Here is a 13,174-nt window from a genome sequence, read left to right on the forward strand (position 1 = left end):
AAGCTTTTACTTCTCTAGATCTAAGGGCCGGATTCATTATTACAAATGAGCCTTTTTTTTATCTTTTTTTGGTCAACTTTTTATTTGCACCTTTTTTTTAGAAACCTACTTAGTTTATTTATTTTATTTTAATTGATGCAGATTCATTTCATACTACATCTGTATAGGTGGCCAGTTTCCTAAAATAGCTGGATTCTATAATTTTGCCTTTATACAGCCACCACTAGGGGGAGCTAGGTGCATGTAGATTTAATATTGAAATCAATGGAAGCCATATAAATTTATATGGAGTGATCTCCCCCTGGTGGTGTGTGCAGGTAGCTGCTAACAATGTCAATTTCATGGCCTTTGCACCATGATGATTGATCACATAGTAGAGGACAGCTGAAGAAGAAAGAAGAAGACGAGAGCATGCACACCGACTCTATAAGGGTCAAGCATGTGCAAACAGAGTAGCTGCATGCAATCTCATCCCTCTCCTATCTGTAGCGGTCACTCGCTGCACACAGAATCACAAAGTAGTGGCCAGACAATGCTCACAGGAGAGAGAAAAGCAAGCACAAACGGACAATGTGCACACGTAAATGTGGCCCTGCAGAATCAAAATGTGCATGCTCTTGTATCCCTCTCTTGACAGCATCAACAGATCGCTACTTTCTAATTCTGTGTGCAGCGAGTGGCCACTGCAGAGAGGAACGGATGAGAATGTGTGCACACTGACACTGTGTATGCATACGCTCGGCCTGTGCATTGCAGTGTCAGTGTGCATGCTCTCGTCACCCTTTCTGGTCAGCATTGGCTACCCGCTACCTTGTAATTCTGTGTGCAGCAGTGTCCGCTGCAGAGAGGTAAGGGATGAGAATATGTGCACACTGACACTGTGGGTACATACGCTCGGCCTGTGCAGTGCAGTGTCAGTGTGCATGCTCTCGTCACCCTTTCTGGTCAGCATTGGCTGCCCGCTACCTTGTAATTCTGTGTGCAGCGAATGGCCGCTGCCGAGAGGGGCAGAGGATTGGAATTTAGGAGGTAGGAACGGTGCAGTGAGCCCTGGACCATGCCAAGTGTGCACCAAAGCACCCTCATTTACAGGTCTAATATAACAGTTTATTAAATATAAAAACCACAACTAAATTTACTAAAATCTACACAAGTATGATTTTTTATTTGGACCAAGTCCTCTATATAAAGGCCTAAATAGTTCACTTTAAGAGCTAGAAGTGTAAAATCTATTGGTGAGGAGTGTGACGGCCGGCGGTGAAGGTGACGGCCGCGGAGAACACACTTTCATTACTTTGTGGGTGGAATTTCCAGCACAAGATCAATATTCCACTAATGAATATTTTTGCTTAGAGAATGGATGTGGTTTATTTACAGAGTGCCAAGGCGACATTGCCCAGAAAATGAGTTAATCTTTGAAGTGTCTATCACATACCGGACCGTCTGATGGAGAGCCGATGCCTAAAGTTATTGAAGTTATTCGCAACTGAAACAAAAATGCCGACGTTACATGAAAAAAACCCAAACAGATGTTACTTACTGCACTGATCCCATCATTGGATCAACCGGACTTTAAAGAAATAAACTCAGGAAATGCACAACAAAAAGTTATCCCAGCTCTTCCTTTCTTAAGGCCACTTTACACGCTGCGATATCGTGACCGATATCGCTAGCGTGCGTACCCGCCCCCATCGGTTGTGCGACACGGGCAAATCGCACAACATCGCGCGGACCCGTCACACTACCTACCTGCCTGCCTACCTGCCTAGCGATGTCGCTGTGACCGGTGAACCGCCTCCTTTCTAAGGGGGCGGTTCGTTCAGCGTCACAGCGGCGTCACATCAGCATCACCGAACCGCCGCCCAATAGAAGTGGAGGGGCGGAGATGAGCGGGACGTAACATCCCGCCCACCTCCTTCCTTCCTCATTGCAGGCGGCCGCAGGTAAGGAAAGGTTCCTCGTTCCTGCGGTGTCACACACAGCGATGTGTGCTGCCGCAGGAGCGACGAACTACTTCGTACACCGAGCAGCAGCGATATTCGAGAATAGGGGGGCATGTCACCGATGAACGATTTTGACCGTTTTTGCGACGATTCAAAAATCGCTCACAGGTGTCACACGCAAAGACATCGCTAAAGCGACCGGATGTGCGTCACAAATTCCGTGATCCCAACGAGATCGCTTGAGCGATGTCGCAGTGTGTAAAGCGGCCTTTAATCTCCTCTGTGTCTCAAGAGATAAGCCAAGACATCCCTCCAGCCTCTTCATTTTGCTGAGTCTGGCTCTAAGACAACTGACTGCAGCAGAAACCTCCTCTTTTTGCCTGATCTGCAAAAAGACACAAGATCGCTAAGCCCCAACCCATTGGCTATGAAACCAGGATTTGTTTATGCCAGCATAAAAACTATAGTTCTCAGCAGTACATCGGCCTCAATAGGGATGTACTGTCCATAAGAGGATACTGTAATCTGAAGGACAAATGTGGCACCCCTGAGGGTTCAGTTGCTGTAGAGTTTTGCTTCTGTCTTAAGGTGTAATGCTTATTCCGGGTGAGAGGTTAACCGCTGGTGCTTTGAGCTTACACAATACACTTACATAAACATCCAGTTAGTGAGCCAGCACTTACATTACTCAGGAAGCCAGGCTGGGAAACTCCCGGGTAGGATGAGTCATCAAAAAGGTGGGGGCTGCCTGGGCAGTGAGCGAACACACTTCGTTTCACTTTAGGAGTTTTACCTCAGAACAGGTTTGGAGCAGAAGAGAGCAGACAGCTTTAGGAGAGCAGAGTTTAGCACACTGGTCCTGGGGACGGAAGGCTGGAGGAATTAGTCCCAGGACCATGGGCCATGACACCGCACTAAGTTTTGCGCAGGACAGACAGAGGAGCAATAGACGACAGAGTGGAGCTGTGAGACAGTGGAGCAACTGAGCCCCCAACAGCCCCTTCGGGACTGGCTCCAGTCAGGGTGCAGAGCCCTCGGTTAGGGGAACCTTCATGGACTAACAAATCAGCAGGGAAAGGGGATTTTACGTCCCATTGCCCACCACCAAAAGTCCCAGGGCACAGCAGCAGACAGAGACAGGAGCCTCGGCCACGGTCAGGTCCATAACAAGTTTTGCGCTGCCTGCGTAAGGGACAGCAACTAAAGCCAAGGACACGGGGGTCCCCAAGCATCTTCCTGCCATGGGGATCCACACTACAAAAGGCGCAAGGAGGAAGGTCTTGCACTCTTCAGAACACCGGTGGTGACCTCTGCTTCATCCGGGATCAGCTGAGGCTCATCACGGCGATGCCGATACAGCACACGAACTGAGTAAAACAACTGTAACTGAAGCCCTTGAGACTCTGATTTGCCGGCGCCCCACACTTCAGCACCAACGTCCCTTCCTTTGTCACCACCGTCCTCCCCGGGGCTCTCTCCACCTATGGGGAGCTGGACTATCTGGGCTGCAGTAACAATCAGCCCCGGAGGAGAGCGACATCTCGCAGCGGCGGCTAATCCCTGGCCGCGCACCAAGGGTGGCGCTGCAAAGCAAACCCCCATCCCATCTTGGACTCTTTGCCTGTAGCCGACGGGGCCATGGAGTCGGGTCAGACCATTCACAGCAGCCCCACAAAACCACTGGCCCGGTGATGAGTAAGCCCTGCAGGTCCCGTGGGGCGCTATACAAATATATTAAGAACACCGGTATGGAAAATTTGGGTTTACGAAAATGGTTTTAAATCCAGCAACTGATGCTTCTGTTTTCTTGAGCCCATCACATATGGATTTTGCACAATATGAGTGTGAAATTACGTACAAGCGGGATGAACAAGAAAATTTCTTATTGTAGCCAAAGTTGTAACAATATTATGTATATAAATGTATTGAATTCAGCAACTTTATTGGAAATTCACATTCTTCCGCCTTTTCCTTTTCTCTTGATCCCTTTTCTCTTATAGAAGGCTATGGATCTTCTCTGTGAAGCCTCCAGCAGTCGTCCCCAATCATCTTCACCTTCCATCTACCTTGGTATCGTTGTTCCTTCTCCTTGATATCCTGATGAAATCTTCCTCCTTGCTCTTCTCTAACAGCACTGAGGTTTTCCGGAAAGTCATCCAATGGGAATGTAACTTCAAATTCATCAGACAACCCGAGGCTTTGAAACGTTTCACCATATTCTCCACGATAGACTTAAATTTGAATCTTTGTTAACTAGAACTTTCTTCACAACTTTAAAAGAATCCAAAGATCTTTACCCAACAGCTTTCATTTTTCTTTTGAACACGTCGTCCTTCATGAGTGTCCGAATATCCAGACCCCCAAAAAAATGCCTTCCTTCCAAACTTGGTACACGTGTACTTAAAAGTCTCTCCTTCTTTTGGTAGACCTTTCACAAACTGCTTTATCAGTCCAAGCTTAATGTGGAGTGGCGACAGGAGAACTCTGGTGGGATCAACTAAACGTTTCGCAACTATGATCTGGAATCCAGGTTACATAGATGTTCTCGTTGGCCAATGTTTTTGGCTCCAGTGATGACTCCTATCCATGCTTTCCCATGGGTACTTTGTGTATCCTCTTTGCTGCCCAAGGAGCAAAAGAGAACTTTCAGATCACCACATATTGACCTTCCTTGATCCTCGTAGTTAAGTTTCTTGAGAATAAACTCTAAATTCTCATAGCTTGCCTTCAGATTCACAGAATGTCCTACAGGCAGTGAAGCATACTTGCTGCCATTGTGCAACAACAACTTTCAGATTTTTTTGAGGGACGAATCAATAAAAAGCCTCCACTCACTCACACTGTACTCAATCTTACATCTTTCCATCAGCCTAGGAACATCACTGCAATACACTAGTACACCGTCATGACAAAAGTATGGAAGAAATTCCTTTTGGAATTCTATTCTATTGGAATTCTATTCTTTTGAAAACCCATGGAGTCAGCGTTTGTAAAAAAAACTTCAAAGAAACAATTATAGGGACCTTAGATTGTGAGCCCCAATGGGACGTGATGATGTCTATAAAGCGCTGTGGAATTAATAGCTTTATATACTGTAAGTGAGTAAAATACACACACAACCCTTCCACAGGATAGATGATAAAGTGTATAATCCTCTATGCTGAAACCCCTACTGATCTCTAGAACGGGGAACCCAAAGATCACTGTTTGATTTGAGACACAGTGAGCATGTGCGACCACTACTAGTACAGACAGTGAATAGAGCAGTGGTCGCACATGCTCAGTAATGCTCCACTTATCCATGGAACATTAAGACCCCCTTTTTTGTGATCGTGGTGGTCTGAAATATTAGTCTCTCAGCAATCTCACATTTATTACCAAACTTTAAATTTAATAACATGTAAATTACAAATCTTCTTAGACACATACCAGGTCTGTTGATGAATTCACAGTGGCCCAGGCCGGCGATGTCCATCCTCTTCAGAAACAGAACCATTGAAGTCAGATTTGACTCTTCTACTTTTGGAGTTAGAAAAGTTTTCATGTCACTTTGAGCAAACTCCTCCGTGTAGAGGCAGAAGACCTTTCCTGTCAGAGGAAAGTTATTGAATGCGTAAAATGGAAATACTCCAATAATCATATTCAGCCAGAGAACAAGTTAGCGGGGGCCATGATTATAGTTACGGCAATGTCAGGTATAGAAATGTCTGCATTCGGTGACTTACAAATTGACAAAATCCACTGTGTGTAAGTCCCAAAAAAAACCCAAAAACATTCTAACTAATGCACCTCAAATTTGTAAGAAACTGAAGACCGTGCCTTTACAACTTCATAATGTGCTTTAAACTACCCTTGTGACATTAGTCTATCCCCTTTATGACCTAGGACGTAACAGTACGACCTAACTCATGAAGGGTTGCTGCAGTGAGCTGGTGGTGATCATCGCACATGTCTCCTGATTTGTACAGCAGACATGTGTGCCTCGCAGGTGGATCCGCGATCCACTGGTGCCTGTTAACCCCTTAAATTGTGCCGTCAAAATGTGACAGCGCGATTTAGAGTGTCGCAGCGGGGAACGTGCCTTTCCCCGCCGACATTGGAGGTCCTGTGATGCGATCATGGGGAGCCGATGGTTTCCATGGTAGCACAGGGTCATGTGATGACTAGTGTCACTATCATGACGTAGTTCCTGTTACAGCTGACAGAGCCCCGGCTGTAGCAAGAACGCATCATTTCTCCTGATCAGAGCAGTGCTGCTCTGATCAGGAGAAATGAATCAGCGATCAGACTGCTGATCCTTATAGTCCCCTATGGGGACTAGTAAAAAAAAAAAAAAAAAGTTCAAATCACTCCTCATTGGAAATTACACATACTTGGTATCGCCGAGTTCAGAAATGCCTGATCTATGACAATATAAAATTAATCTGATTGGTAAACGGCGTAGCGGTAAAAAAATTACAAAACATCAAAATTACGTTTTTTGGTCGTCGCAAATTTTGCGCAAAATGCAATAAACAGGCGATCTGCACAATGTAGCATCTCCACAAAAATAGTACCATTAAAAACGTCAGCCCAAGACGCAAAAAATAAGCCGTCACCGAGCCCCATATCCCGAAAAATGAGAACACTGCATTGCGGAAAATTGCGCAAAAGTACACTACTTTTTTTGGACTAAATTCTGATTTTTTTTAACCCCTTATATAAAAGTAAAATCTATACGTTTGGTGTCTACGAACTCGCACCGACCTGAGGCATCATTCCGACACATCAATTTTACCATATAGTAAACACTGAATAAAATACCTCAAAAACAATAGTGCAATCACACTTTGATTGCAATTTTTCCGCACGTGGATTTTTTTTTTACGTTTTCCAATACACTATATGGTAAAACTAATGGTTTAATTTAAAAGTTCAACTCGTCCCGCTAAAAACAAGTACTCATATGGCAAAGATTGACGGAGAAATGAGTTATGCCTCTCAGAAGAAGGTGAGCAAAAAAAAAAAAAATAAATAAATAAAAATGAAAAACTGAAAATCGCCCGGGGGTGAAGGGATTATAAGCCAGCGGCACACACAGAGCCCAACCATATTTCAATAAGTGTGCACTTAGAGATGACTTCAGAGTAGGGAATGTTAATATTTGTACTGTAGTGTGGGAACATGAACCTTTTTTGCCATTCGCTGGACTCCAAAATTGTTCCGTTATTAGATTATACCTGTAGGACACGAGTCCAGAACCTGCTTCCTCATCTCGGCTCGTATTCTACTAATTGGCTGCGTGATCACAGACTCGGCCCGGATTCTGGTGTTGTAAACCTAGAAAATGGGAAAATATCACAATTAATAATCAAAACAATTAAGAAAAAAAAAAATGATTTCTACCAACAGAAAATTGGTAAATGAATATTTTTTTTTTTATTTTCTGCACATAATTATAGGGCAGACACTTAGCCTGAGCTTGTGGTGGTGGTAACAGGATTCAGAAATATTATTTACTGCAGCCACATAGGAAAAAGACTAAAAGAGCTTTGCTTTATCTGGAAGATTGTTCTGAGCATGCTCAGTGACCTGTGCAGAAGTTACTGTGCAGAGAAGGAGTGGTGTCCAAATACTATTGAGCATAGTGGACACTGCGATATCTATATAGTGGGTGATACCCTTCATAATAATCAGGCCTGTGAGAAGTGACAGGAAGTGACTGCTGAGAAGTGAGCTCTACAGAACAGGAAGTGACTGCTGGGAAGTGATCTCTACAGAACAGGAAGTGACTGCTGAGAAGTGATCTCTACAGAACAGGAAGTGACTGCTGGGAAGTGATCTTTACAGAACAGGAAGTGACTGCAGAGAAGTGATCTCTACAGAACAGGAAGTGACTGCTGGGAAGTGATCTCTACAGAACAGGAAGTGACTGCTGGGAAGTGATCTCTACAGAACAGGAAGTGACTGCTGAGAAGTGATCTCTACAGAACAGGAAGTGACTGCAGAGAAGTGATCTCTACAGAACAGGAAGTGACTGCAGAGAAGTGATCTCTACAGAACAGGAAGTGACTGCAGAGAAGTGATCTCTACAGAACAGGAAGTGACTGCAGAGAAGTGATCTCTACAGAACAGGAAGTGACTGCTGAGAAGTGATCTCTACAGAACAGGAAGTGACTGCTGAGAAGTGATCTCTACAGAACAGGAAGTGACTGCTGGGAAGCGATCTCTACAGAACAGGAAGTGACTGCTGAAAAGTGATCTCTACAGAACAGACAGTGACTGCAGAGAAGTGATCTCTACACAACAGGAAGTGACTGCTGGGAAGTGATCTCTACAGAACAGAAAGTGACTGCTGAGAAGTGAGCTCTACAGAACAGGAAGTGACTGCAGAGAAGTGATCTCTACAGAACAGGAAGTGACTGCTGGGAAGTGATCTTTACAGAACAGGAAGTGACTGCTGGGAAGTGATCTTTACAGAACAGGAAGTGACTGCAGAGAAGTGATCTCTACAGAACAGGAAGTGACTGCTGGGAAGTGATCTCTACAGAACAGGAAGTGACTGCTGAGAAGTGATCTCTACAGAACAGGAAGTGACTGCAGAGAAGTGATCTCTACAGAACAGGAAGTGACTGCAGAGAAGTGATCTCTACAGAACAGGAAGTGACTGCTGAGAAGTGATCTCTACAGAACAGGAAGTGACTGCTGGGAAGTGATCTCTACAGAACAGAAAGTGACTGCAGAGAAGTGATCTCTACAGAACAGGAAGTAACTGCTGAGAAGTGATCTCTACAGAACAGAAAGTGACTGCTGAGAAGTGATCTCTACAGAACAGGAAGTGACTGCTGAGAAGTGATCTCTACAGAACAGGAAGTGACTGCTGGGAAGCGATCTCTACAGAACAGGAATTGACTGCTGAAAAGTGATCTCTACAGAACAGACAGTGACTGCAGAGAAGTGATCTCTACAGAACAGAAAGTGACTGCTGAGAAGTGAGCTCTACAGAACAGGAAGTAACTGCTGAGAAGTGATCTCTACAGAACAGAAAGTGACTGCTGAGAAGTGAGCTCTACAGAACAGGAAGTGACTGCAGAGAAGTGATCTCTACAGAACAGGAAGTGACTGCTGGGAAGTGATCTTTACAGAACAGGAAGTGACTGCTGGGAAGTGATCTTTACAGAACAGGAAGTGACTGCAGAGAAGTGATCTCTACAGAACAGGAAGTGACTGCTGGGAAGTGATCTCTACAGAACAGGAAGTGACTGCTGAGAAGTGATCTCTACAGAACAGGAAGTGACTGCTGAGAAATGAAGTGTGGAATTCAATAGAGTCCAGAAAAATGTATTATAAGATTGCAAGTGCATTAGAGTCCTTTTAAGAGAAATATCTTAACATTTTAGGCCTAAAAAGTGTTAGATGAATGACAGAGAAATATAATTAGTGCATCTCTTGCTGTATAAATGGAACCAGCAGGAATGAGCAGTGAAAACATAAAACAAGACTGACCGGACGCAGGCATTGAAATCTCACATCCAATCCTTTCAGCAAACAGAACGTATGACCAGAACTCATGCAGTTGTACGAGAGTCTACACATTTCATGTCAAATGATAGATCACCCCAGGCAAGGTAAGCAATCAATGTATTCTAATGTAAATTAGCAAAGCTTCATCTTCAGCTTTTACGTCAGGCACTTCAATAAATCGGGCACTGGCAACCGGTAATCTCATGAAACAGGAGCCCAGCCGAGCTTTATAAACAGCAGCAGTCTCTGAGCCATTAGTGTCCTGAGGCTCCAAGCTCTTCTTTGCTCATTAGTCTCAGTTATTTAGTACAGGCCAATATACAGCTTTTTATGATCCACAAGACGCTATATAAAAACATTACAAGTGATTGTTGCTGTCAGGCTGATAAACACACAGACCAGGGGTTGTTGATAGACCCATCGCGGTACTCCAGGACACATTTTTTCATCAGCTTGTAGACCGATTGCTTGCTATATAAATCATTCTACCCAAATTTGAACCATAGTGCTGCAATTTTCTCTGCTTACTGTGAACGTTCAGTTTTTATCTTTCTGTTGATTACTACTTGGATCACAGACAGACTCCCCCGGCAGTCCCTGCTTGTATAATATATTACACTCGGGCACAATAAATTTTTTATGCAGTCATGTAACCTCTCCTATTAACTAAAACAGTTGAACAAGTATTGTACTCCTTGGCTAATAGGGACACTGAAAGGTCACTGGACATGTACCGACCCGCGCTCGGCTGCAGCCGAGCCGCTCGGATCCGGGCTCGTGTGTCGGTGGCTCGTGCGCCTCCGGACCAGGGATCACATCGCTCTGCAAGGGGGGCTGGCGCTTTGAAGGGGGGTTTTTAGATTAGAGTTCGTGACGCCACCCACGGGTTGTGATGAATGTAGGCACCATCGCTGCTGTTGACTAGGCACCCCGGGGGAGATGTTGGTGCAGCTGTTGGCGTTAACCCCCTCCGTGGGCAGGGGTGGTGGCCCCGGGACCCGTTTGATGTGAGGCGATGTTGGTGCTCGGCGGGGCAGGGCGGTGCGTGGCCCGAAGGCACAGTGGTACTCACTCTGACAAACACACGGGAGTCTCTGGTAAACCAAATGGATTATGGTTGTTGCCCGCAGCCGGTTGCTTCGGTCCCCAAACGGACAGCCGCGCTTCAGCGACGGGAGTCCCGCTCCCCGGCATGTATGTCGAGAGAGCCCATTTGCCCGCAGGCGCTGGCCCGTTAGATCTCTTGGCCCTTGGCAGTGGCAGTTATCCGAAATCGGTGGGCTGTTGCCTTCTTTGGGACTTGGGTGGGAAAGGACCTAAAGTCCAGACCTCAATCAGTTAATTAATGGGGTCCGGTAGATTCGGGACCGCGTTTCAGGGTCTGAGTACCCCCACTTGTGCTACGGTTTCTAGTCTGTTCCCCAGTTCGGTACCGGCGGGCCACTAACCTGTCCCGGCTACCTACGGTTCCACCAGGCTGTCTTCCCGGCTCCTGCAGATGGCCACCACTGTCTGCCAGCTAGCCAAAGTGCCCGGGCTCCTACCCAGGACACTGACAGATTTTCTCCTCTACTCTACTTCACTGTCAAAACTCATCTGCTCTCTTTTTCCTGCCTCTGGGCCTGTGAACTTCCTAGGTGGGCGTGGCCAACCGCTTGGCTCTGCCCTTCCCCCCGGTGTGGACATCAAACCCAGAGGGAAGTGACTAGGGTTTTAGTAGGTTGGCTGGGGTCACCTTATTTGGGAATGGGTGTTGTGCAAGGGCCTAACTGTGACTACCTGGCTAGTCCAGGGCGTCACAGACACGTACTTGGGGCTTGGATTCATTGTTTGTGGGTCTTTGTTCCCTAAGTCACTTTTCTTTTTTGCGTTGTTGCATGCAATACGTTTTTGGACCAAATTCAAATGTTTCGATATGGTGCATATGGTTGATAATTTTTTTTGTTAAATGAAAAATGCTTCTTATTTTTCTCTTTAACCTTTGCTGCAACTTCTTCGCACAAAAAGTGCTATGCACTACGAAAAGGTGTCAACATTTTTTGCAAAATCTTTGCCTGTACATAAAATAAATTTGAGAAAAATGCGGTTCTTGAGTATTTTTAAAAGTTGCAATTGTTGAATCTGCCAAAAACATCTGGAAACCACAAAGCTGGACATAAAATAGACTTGAGTGCTGATTCAAATTTTTCTTCTTTTCTCAGGACACTATTGACTCGATTCTTTATTGTACTGCCACTTTTTTTCCCTCATTTTTATATTTTTTGCCCATTTTTCAAGTGCACCTTATTTATTTATTTTTTTTAAATTCCCCCCTTTAAAAAAGTTTATTTTGTGTTCACTATTTGACAGTCATCGTGGGCATGATTTGAGGCTTTTTTTGGCTGATTTTGTAATTGTAACTGGTTGCAAAGTTGTAAAATTTTTGCTTATATTTAGTCAAATCCATCCTGGACTGATTTTATGTCTGCCTGGAATTTTTGCACAAAATTTCCAACATATTAGTGGAGTATGTTACGTTTTGCACAAAAAAAAAAAAAAAAAAGCAGATTTTTTATTTTGAGCAAAATTCACGATACATGTTGTCACGCTAGGTACGGAGAAGTACTAAGCGAATGGCGAAAGGGAACTCTGTGTCTAGGGAAGGAAGAGATGGTGACCCCTGACCAAACCTACTGCTTGTCCCTGGGGTCCCTCACCACCCTAGATAGGTGCGGAACCTATGTGCCGAGCCGGATATCTGACCCTAGGTATCCCTAGTGCTGGACTCTAAATGGGGAATGGGTGGGATCAGCTCTTCTTCAACCCCAATAAACAGTAGAGAAGACACCAAGAGGACACAACGAAAAAAGCATGAACTGCTTATGCACAGATGACGAAAGTAGAAGTGCAGCAAAGTTACAGCAACAATACAACAGAGGAGTATAAGCCGCCTGCTTGCATCCAGAGCTTGAATAATATCACCAGAACCAGTCCAGGGAAAATGAGAGTATTTAAACCAAAGGGGAAATACGGAAGATTAGCAGCTGAAGGAAAGAGGAGCTCCGCTGGGTCCTAAATGGGAAAAGGATGAAAACCCAGCAGATGACATACCTAGTACACTGAATACTAACAGCAGGGAAAATAGAAAGTCAGGGAGCATTTTGCGCAGCCAAACGCTGTGATTTTCTATTGCCAGATAACAATGCTGTCTGTCACCCATGACACATGTGCATCATTTAGAAAAAATTGGGGTCAAAAAGAGTCAATGAATAGCCAAATAACGCAAATTATAAATCAAATCGTACACGGTAAAATACATGTAATTTAAGATTACAACTCATTCCCTAAAAAAAAACAACAAAAAAACTAACCCTTAAATGGCTAGGTTGACGGACAGAATAAAAAAGTTCTGTCTTTTGAAAGGAAGGAAGAAACGGGAAAGACAAAAATGGAAATTGACTGTGCCATTAAGGAGGCAAACTACTCTGCCGCTAGTAATGGCACGGGCTCAGGGCGGGGCTCACTGGGGACTAGGAGCCCACCGGGGAATTCCCCAGTACTCCGGTGGCCAGTTTGTGTTTGCATATGGATGACAATTGAGATGAAAAATCAGCCTCATTTTCTGGATGAAACTCAGGTTTTTTTTATATGCTTGTGGGAATTTAGCCTTTTAATCCGAAACAATCAGGTGTCTGCCAGTTTGATGTGCCATGATCTAACGCATCAGCTTTCCGATAGTAGCATGCCAC

The 13,174-nt window shown here is 44.8% G+C and overlaps 1 protein-coding gene across 3 annotated transcripts in view; it reads right to left on the bottom strand.

The window, feature by feature from the left end:
* DHX32 (DEAH-box helicase 32 (putative)) overlaps positions 1-13,174 on the bottom strand; it is a 120,679-nt gene that overhangs the window by 47,223 nt on the left and 60,282 nt on the right. For all 3 annotated transcript variants that reach the window (XM_075348443.1, XM_075348441.1, XM_075348440.1), the window contains 2 exons: positions 7,163-7,262; positions 5,373-5,531 (listed from right to left, as the gene is read on the bottom strand). In XM_075348443.1, the coding sequence (XP_075204558.1) occupies positions 5,373-5,531; positions 7,163-7,262 (259 nt within the window). The remainder of the gene's footprint in view (positions 1-5,372; positions 5,532-7,162; positions 7,263-13,174) is intronic.

Source organism: Anomaloglossus baeobatrachus, chromosome 5, assembly GCF_048569485.1.
Source record: "Anomaloglossus baeobatrachus isolate aAnoBae1 chromosome 5, aAnoBae1.hap1, whole genome shotgun sequence".
Classification (NCBI taxonomy): Eukaryota; Metazoa; Chordata; class Amphibia; order Anura; family Aromobatidae; genus Anomaloglossus; species Anomaloglossus baeobatrachus.